We start from the raw sequence: 9,246 nt of genomic DNA, 5'->3' as shown, positions 1-9,246 counted from the left end.
GGTTTAAATACACAGACAAAGTGGAGACAGAACAAGACACAGGTGGAAACAATGATGAGTGCAGGCAGTGAGGGAGGCCGGGAATTGTGGGAAATGTAGTTTTAGACAAGGACAGTGAAACACGGGGCGGACAACAAAGAAAACGTGACATGGAGCGTGAACGGTGACGGGTGAAAAGGAAAACACGGAGCAGACAAGGAAACATGACAAGAATGTGAATAGAGAAACATAGAACACAAGACAACAGTGAACATGACAGAATAAAAGAAACTACAAAAAGACTACAAAACCAAAACAGGAATTAAACTAAACTTCATGATGACAGTACAAAAACAAAAGACAACAGGGAACATAACATATAGACAAACATTTTGTAAGGCTTAGAGCATAAGATTTAGCATTTTTTTCTTTTTCAAACTCTCTTCCACATAAACCCTGCAGTGTACAGTATATTTACTCAATTTCACACAAACCTTTATCTTTGTAAAAAATTATCTAAAAAACTTAGATTTTAAATGGTATATAGCAGTTTCTTTTGATTTCTGTATAGTCATACAATTTTAGTAATTTATTTGCACATGAAGAAATATACATGTAGAATGTAAGTATATTACGAAGAAGGAAATAACAGTACACACCGTAGTCCAGCAACCATGGATGTCATGTCCATGTTAGCAATCCCATTTTCTCCAAAAATACTGTATCAAACCAATAGTACATACAGTGCAAATTCAATAAGACATTCACTTTAGTGCTCATAAAGCACATTTACTTTGAAGTTGTACTCATGCTCTTGTGCGGATTCAAAGCGAGAGGAATCTCCTGACAGTTTAAATGGCCTGGATTGCCTGCTTGGATTGTCACGGAGTGACCATCCTGATTTTTGAATCAGAGGAACTTTTGATCCTTACCCTGAAGTTTTGATTCTGGCTGATAGAATGCACGCTTCAGAGGAAGATATTAGAAGAGCGCGCAACAGGAAGAAAACACTGGATTTCGTGAGGTCCGTAAATTACATCTGTTTAAACGAGATATCTGAATATTTGCAAATGGCATATAATAGAACATTTATTTGCATTTTATCATTAGAAAAGAAAGTTAAAAGTTACAGGGAACTGTTGAGGAGAGAGAGGGAGAATGAAACAGGCAAGCACTTTAACATTATGAGCTCAAACGCATCTGTCGCGGGTCTGATATGCAGACCGTTTTAAATTAGACTGTGTTGCACATAGATCTATTATTGTAGTAACACGATGGCGCGCAGGGTTGGAGAGTTACTTTTGAAATGTATTCCACTACAGATTACAGAATACATGCTGTAAAATTTTATTTGTAACGTATTCCGTTAGATTACTCAAAGTCAGTAACGTATTCTAAATACTTTGGATTATTTCTTCAGCACTGGTAGATTTTTTCACTTGTTTTAATTATAAAAAGTAAAATACACATTAATTATACATTCTCTGAAAAACCTAAATATCTTATGCAGTGTTGTTTCTAAAGCAAGATAAATAAAATGGATCTTGTTTTAAGGATTTTTAAATATTTTTACAGGAAAACAATACAAGAATTATTATCAAGAATGTCTTTTGCCCTAATATCAAAGGTCTTACTAGAAAAAAGAAATTATGATCCAACGTGAATTTTCTTGATAAAAAAAGAATATGATTGTGCCTGGTAAAATGGCTAGAAAGAGCATTTTAGCTTAGCATAAAATGCATGAAATGACAATTTCCACAAGGTTTATTTCTATTTCTGCTGCACCAAACTTACTCCAAACTTACGTCTCTGTCTGCTTGTATGAATGTAACACATCATAAGAAAGTTTCACCGCTGTTCGAATGCACTTTGGATCGCATCATTTGTATGTATAAATGTTTTCCATCTGAAAGGACTAAATATTAAATTAAACAAATGACAATAAAATGCAAAGTAATCTCTGCAATTATCAAAATACTTTTTGAATGTAACTGTATTCTAAATACCAATTATTTAAATTGTAACTGTAGTGGAATACAGTTACTTATATTTTGTATTTTAAATACGTATTCCCGTTACATGTATTTCATTACTCCCCAAACCTGATGGCACGTAACAACAAAACGAACTGTGACTGGTCGTTTACATGTCTCAGTCGCTTCACATGCAATCACGTGATTTTTGCCACTTTAAAAATAAAAAAAGTCAGAATATCGACTTATTTATTGGCTTCTGCATTATATTGGTCAACCACTATTAAAAATGATAAGTGTGCTTTCAGGATAACACTTACCAATAGTAAAAAGCACCAGTGCAAAGTAATGACTTTTTCTCTTGCATTTGAGTGCAGTTCTCTTTCCAGATTACTCTAATCTGTTTATTCTTCTCCTCGTTAAACTAGAATCTGCTGGGGTAAGATATTCTCCCACCTTCCCTTTTCTCCTATGGGCCATCTGCTTCTTAACCCACACACAAACACACTTACACTCTTTTCAACTAAAACCCTCTGCATTTTTAATGAGGTTTGCAACCGAGAAGGAGCTTGCAGGGCTACAGTGGCCTGGGGCAGGACCTTCTAGCAGCATAAGAGTGAACTCATCTCTCCAGTCTAGCCAGAAAACACTAGGGGTACGGAGGAGGATCAGTAACACCCCCCAATTGCCCTTCACTGTGGGCCTCTTTAAAGCTCAGTGACACAGAGAAAAATAAGAAAGAATAATATCTGTTTTTAAATATTATCGATTAAGTAGGGAGGAAAGGAATGTGTCATTCAGAGTGAGCATATACATTTGAAGTAAATGCTAACAAGGGTAAATATACGCATAAGTGACCAGCATTTTTCAGCCTGCATAACAATAATGATGTTTCTCCAGTAATGCTGGAGAGATCTGACTGAAGCTAATTGGTCTTGTTGGGCACTACTTCAGCTCTAAGATTTATTACTGCAAAAAATATATATATATTTTATTTTTCAGGGCTTTATAACTGTTTTTAAAAATTCTGTGTGACTTCTTTGTGCTGCATGTGCTTGTGGTAATTACAATGAAAAGAAAGCTGAATGCTGAATTTACAGATGGTACTGGTTGAATCAGTGACATCCGTTTGGTTGTAAATGTTGCTGTCATTATCCATGTTGTACACATCAACATCAAAGTCAGGTGGGCCCTGAAGGCTAGGTAGCCTCATGAATATGTATGCAGTGAGAAATTTAAAGACATAGTTCACCAAAATAAATAAATAAATAAAAAAACTCATTTACACACTCTTATGTCATTCCAACCCGGTATGACTTCTTGTTATTTTGTGTTGTGGACTGAGAGCCTCAGTCACCATTAACTTTCATTGCATCTTTCTTTCATACAAGAAAGCGAATAGAATAGTGACGGGCTGAAATTCTGCTTAACATATCCTTTTTTGTTCCACCTAAGAAAGAAAGTCTATAACATGACAGTGAGTAAAGGATGACAGAATTATTTGAGGGTGAACTAACCCTATAAAGGGAGTAATGTCAAGAGAGACAGGGACTGAAAATATGATAGACAGAATTCTATAAGCAAAATTCAGAAATCTGTAGCATTTAGGGCTGGGTAAAACTATTGATTTTCCAATGCATCTCGGTCTTCATTTGAACGATTTTTATATTGATTCTTAAATCCCAAGATCAATTTTTAACTCTATTTGGCAACTCTCTACAGTGCGAGTAATTCACTCACATATACGACTAAAAACGTCTATGATGTTTAGGTTTCACTCAACAGTGATTGTACAGTGGGGAAAAAGTTCAGCACGAAGATCCTTTCACTGTGTGTTGGGAGTATAAGTTTGATTTCACTCGTTTTGTGTAAAGCTGGCACCACACTGGCAGACTCAAAACAGCTCGATTTTGGGAGAGGGTGTCACACATGCAGACTGTTTTGTTGAAATCTCACTCTCTTCAGCCGATTTACCATGGTGGAGAGGTAACAGATATACCAACTCAACTCCATTCTCTCTCTTTCATGCCCTGTCACGTGGGGTTCACCAAAATAACAACAGGAGAACCGTATGAGCATAAATAATGTATTAGAGTAATTTAGAATGTGATTCATTGAGTAACTTTACTTTGCTGTAAAACGTGGATGTCCATATGCAGCTCTCAGTGAGTAAAGAAATTATGTTCATTAAAAACAGACTGTTGTGCCTCCAATTTAGGATTTCATTAGTCATTTTAGTGTGAAAAAACATTTGGTGACAGAATGCTTATGGATTACAATCAGAGCTGCAGCTGAGTGAGATGAAAACGTTCAGATCAGCTTGACATCTTGTCAGTTCTTTGGTAAAATAAGAAGCTCATTGGTCACTTCAAGAAAACACAAAAGCCCACCCCTGCGACAGAATTTCTTTTTCTGTCATGTTGGATCCCTTGTTCGAACCATTAAATCAGCAGGGAGTCCTGGTGGTCAAGGGAATATTGACCTCCTGCTGGCAGACGCTAATGGGTGCTTCAGTCCTGTGTCCGAATAGCCATACTTCTCTATTATACAGTATGCCAAAAACATTATGCCGATGGAGTAGTATGTCTGAATCCAAAGTATTCATGAAGCAGTAAGCAAGTAACACAAACATGACCTACTATTTCTGGCGAGATTCTGACGTGCGGATCCACTGGGCATTTAATGATCCCATAATCCCTTGCTGAGGCGAAGTCACGTTCAAAATGCTGGACTTAAAAGAACAGTGGTGAACGGCGAGTCAGACGGCTTTTCTCAACTTTAAATGTTACATACTGTATAAGATAATGGTTCCTTGTGCTTAAATGGAGCTTGTTTAACACAACCAGAGCAGATCATTTTCAAGATGTTGTTCTTACGTCATATATGCGGGTCATGGGTCAATGACCATGTCCCTGGATGATGTCCAAAATCTATTCACTTTAGCACTTGTTCTAAAAATCAATGCAAATACTTTTAAATAGTACAAATTATGCATGTCAACAATTAACATGCAACAAAACATATTAATGAACATTGTAACTAAAATACACACATATGAAATTAAATGGAATAGAGAGCTTGTGAATTGGAATTTAATCAAAAATTATGCATCATTACCTAGCCCTGGTACCATTATTATTCTCTCTTTATCGTTCACTGACAACCAAGTGATGACAAATGCAGAAAAAAAGTATCTTCTGTGATTTGACAATATTAATCATTATCACTCAAACATCAAAACATCACCTATAGTGTTTGCATGCCTTTTACAAGGCATAGAGAACAAGAAAGAAATGTATCCATGGTAAATTTTAACGACTGATAGAACAGCTATGTGTTGACAGACGCCATTATAACATTTGTCCTAATGCACTAAATGCAGGACTACAAAGCTATTTTAAGGACCACAGTCAATCCACCAATATTGGCTAGATGTTCAGGATCAAGGATAAAGTTGCAAAATATGTGTGAATTGCCACAGTTTCCTAAAATGAGACTAATCTGGATGGAAACGAATAATACATGCACACAGGCAGGAGAGTAAATAACAAATCAGTTACGCTCTCCTTACTGGAGTAACAAGTAAGGCTTGATCCTGATTAACAGGAAAAGAAGAAAAGGGAATTAAAGCGTTGGAACCCTACAGAGCACCCTGCACTCTCTATCCTTCTGTTTCTCTCATCCTCTTTCTCCTTTTCTCTCTCTTCAACACACTGCCATGCCTCCTAATTCATGGGTGAGGGAGAAGGCGATGAGATCCTCTTCATGTCCTAACCTAAGGGCGTGATGAAGGCTGTACACTGACTTGATTCATTAGGACTCCATGTAGCCTCTCGCTCTGCTGTGCACTTGTGTGTTCACAAGTGAAACTGATTGCCTCCAGTGAAGGACAACCAATGATGAATGAAGAGAATAGACACAAGTCACACTGACTATGATTGTGTTACATGTTTCTTATGTGACATAAAATGCTGTAAAAATATGGCTTGAAAATACAGTAATTGAGAACAACTGAACAAAAACTAATTAGAAAAAAAAGAAAAACTTTAACCGTCATGTTTTGTTGAATGTGTGTGTGTGTGTGTGTGTGTGTGTGTGTGTGTGTGTGTGTGTGTGTGTGTGTGTGTGTGTGTGTGTGTGTGTTGTTTAGGCTATGTTAGGGGTCCCATAAACCCCAAAGATTTACATGTAAAAAATTATCATAGTAAATCAATGGAAATACTTTAAAATAAGGTTACAGTACATTTGTTAAAAATTAGTTGACATGTTGACTTTTTTTTTTTTTACTTTAAATTCTCCTCCCTTCATGTGAATCGCCAAAAACAAAAGATGAAGAGTGTGACAGTGAAAGTGGAGATTAATAGCAAAAAACTGACTTTGGAACATTGATCTGTTTCTCACCTACACTTATCATATCGCTTCTGAAGACATGGATTTAACCACTGGATTTAATTTTACTTTTACAATTTTGGTAACCATTCACTTGTGTTGTATGGACCTACAGCATTGAGATATTCTTCTTAAATCTTTGTTTGTATTCAGCAGAAGAAAGTCATACACATATGGGATGGCATGAGGGTGAGTAAATAATGATGTAATTTTCATTTTTGGGTTAACTATCCCAAATGTAACCTTATTGTAAAGTGCTGCCAAATTAACAATATTACAGCAAGAAAAATAAAATCCCTTCAAATTATTTTTAAATGTTCCTCTGACCTAATCAAAACCCAACAGCCAGACATTATTGATATTATTAACTCGCTTGTGTAACACAAATTAGACATGCACTTTTCCGAAAAGTGACTGTTATCCAATATACTTACGTTGCTTCTTTTGGCATCAATTTGCCAATATGGTATAAAAGATACAATAAAAAAATGTGCAACTGACAGGAATGTACTGCTACTACATGTATAGCAATCAGATAATCTTTTCATCTCATTTAAAAACGCATTGCTATTAACCTATACATTATATATCTGAGGATTCTTAAACATCCAACAGAGGTAAATGTAACCTGTTTCTTGCAGAACAGTTAGAAAATGTCTTGAAGTATCAACCTAAAACTTAAGTGTTAAGTTTGTGTTTCAAGCAACCAAAATCAAAGCAGAACATGAGGGTTACAGAAATGTGATCGCTTAACAATTTTACAATTGTCAAGATAAAGACATAAGGGGACACAAGAAGCCTCAGGCCCAAGCACTCACTTTGACACGGCTCTCCGTGCGGTTATGCTGGCCACGATGATGCTCTCGGGTCGCGGCATTGCCACGGCTTTGAACGTGCCCTTCCAGAACTTCTCAAAAAGCTGCTTCTCTCCCTCAAGTGCACCGGCCATGGCGCCACGATGTTCGGAGGAAGATGATACCGAAAAGACCTGGGACCAAACTGAAGTCTCGGAAACACGGTTCTGTGCTGGAGTTTCGATGTAGCCTCACAGAGTTGGTACTGTTTCTGCGGCAGCACTAGGGAGCTGTCCAAGTTCTGAAACCAACCGTTTGTTTGATAGAAGAGAGCTTCTTTTCGCTGTGCTTCACTAGTTTTACTTTACATATAAACGTTTGAGAGTCCGTGTTGAGCGTTTTAACTTCTTTTGAGAGTCCGTTTTAAATGTCTACTTACGTTTCCCCCTCAGTTCCATGACGGACGCTACGGCGACCGTTACAGCGGCAGCTTCTATTTATTGGCTAGGCTTCCCCTCTCGCGCATCATTCGCCTCAGCGCTCGCGCCTCCCGCCTTCAGTTCAATTTGAGCGTCGGAGCTAGCGACACAAACCCATCCTTTGTGCAAGTCGCGATATCAATTAAACTCCAGGCGATTTGAAAGAGGAAAAACAAGAACAGAGCGGTGAGATCGGTGCCAACGTGTGTGTTAGTATTCAGAGTTGGACTAGTGTGGAAAAATCAGCTGATGGTGGCTCGTTTTGTTGCATGCACCATGTGACGTTAAAGAAAATGAGACTGAGGGGCTACAGGTCACAGGGAATGGAACCATACCTCTCTCTCTCTCTCTCTCTCTCTCTCTCTCTCTCTCTCTCTCTCTCTCTCTCTCTCTCTCTCTCTCTCTCAATTTTAAATTTCCAAAGCATTAATACACAAAACAGATAATGACAAAAAATAATAATGAAACAGTTCAAATAACAATACAAATGTAGTAAAATAAAGTGCCAGGTAATGGTTAAAATAAAATAAAAACTACATTAGCAATATACACTGTATACAATATAAAATAAAATAAGCATTTAACAAGATATGAACATAAAAAAATACTGTGAACGAATTACATAAAGGCAGTAATTGGTTTCTGAGGGTGTGCATTAAAAAATGAATTTTGCAGCAACTGATGCATGATTGTGCTCAACTGGAAAACTGTGGCATGAGGTTGGAGAGTTTGACAAAGTGTTACTCTCTCACCTCTGTAAATTTCTTACAGTGAAGGAGAAAGTGTGTCTTTTTCTCGACCTCACCAGTGTCGCAGTGAGCACAGATTCGTTCTTCCTTTGGAAGCCATGCTTGTCTGCGTATCCCTTTTTCTATGGCCAGACTGTGATCACTGAGCCTTGGTGAGGATCCGTCTCTGTTTTGGATTTCTTACAATGTGGCGATATTCTGCCAGATTATACTTTCTGTTTAGGGTCCGAGAACATTCCAATTTGCTTTAGTTTCTACTTTAATTTTCCCAATCGTCCAAATATGAATATTTGCTTTCTTTTATGATTTGGTTTATTCTGATTTGGTTTTGTTCAGCAGTGCTGGTCTGAAACTTGTGTTTGTTAGTTGTAAGTGGGCTTGTAAATTTCAGAGCCAGCTGACAAAGGGGACTGGTTTTAAGCTTCAACTCATGGGTTTAAGGGCTTCATGTTGCAGTGTGTTACTTGAATTTAGGTGTGCCCAGAATTTGAGGGATTGTTTTTCAATATGTATAATTAGGGAGTATCTACCTAGTTCGGCCTGGCATGCATTAGTAGGTGTTCTTCTCTGAACTCTTAGTATTTTTCTACAGAATTCTGCCTGCAGGGATTCTATGGGGTGTTTGTCCCATTTAGAGTAATCTGCCAGACAGGGTGGACCCAAAACCTTACATCCATACAGTGCAATAGACATAATAATACTATCAAAGATTTTACATCAAATTGTTACAGGAATGTCTGTTTGGGTAAATGTGCTCTTAATAGCATATCATGCTCTTCTAGCCTTCTCTTTTAGTGCATTCACTGCCAAACCAAAACCCCCTGAAGCCCTGATTTTTAGACCAAGGCAGTCATAGTGTAGGGTGTGTTCTATTGCAGTGTTT

At 37.4% G+C, this 9,246-nt stretch overlaps 1 protein-coding gene across 1 annotated transcript in view; it reads right to left on the bottom strand.

Moving 5' to 3' along the window:
* LOC127643109 (serine/arginine repetitive matrix protein 4-like) overlaps nucleotides 1-7,795 on the bottom strand; it is a 67,377-nt gene extending 59,582 nt beyond the window's left edge. Inside the window, exon 1 of the mRNA XM_052125685.1 lies at nucleotides 7,160-7,795. Coding sequence (XP_051981645.1) covers nucleotides 7,160-7,290 — 131 coding nt within the window. The 5' untranslated portion in view covers nucleotides 7,291-7,795. The remainder of the gene's footprint in view (nucleotides 1-7,159) is intronic.
* Between the last annotated feature and the right edge of the window lie 1,451 nt (nucleotides 7,796-9,246).

Source organism: Xyrauchen texanus, chromosome 4, assembly GCF_025860055.1.
Source record: "Xyrauchen texanus isolate HMW12.3.18 chromosome 4, RBS_HiC_50CHRs, whole genome shotgun sequence".
NCBI classification, from domain to species: domain Eukaryota; kingdom Metazoa; phylum Chordata; class Actinopteri; order Cypriniformes; family Catostomidae; genus Xyrauchen; species Xyrauchen texanus.
The sequence above is the reverse complement of the archived record's forward strand: the minus strand, read 5'-3'. Positions and strand labels throughout refer to the sequence as shown.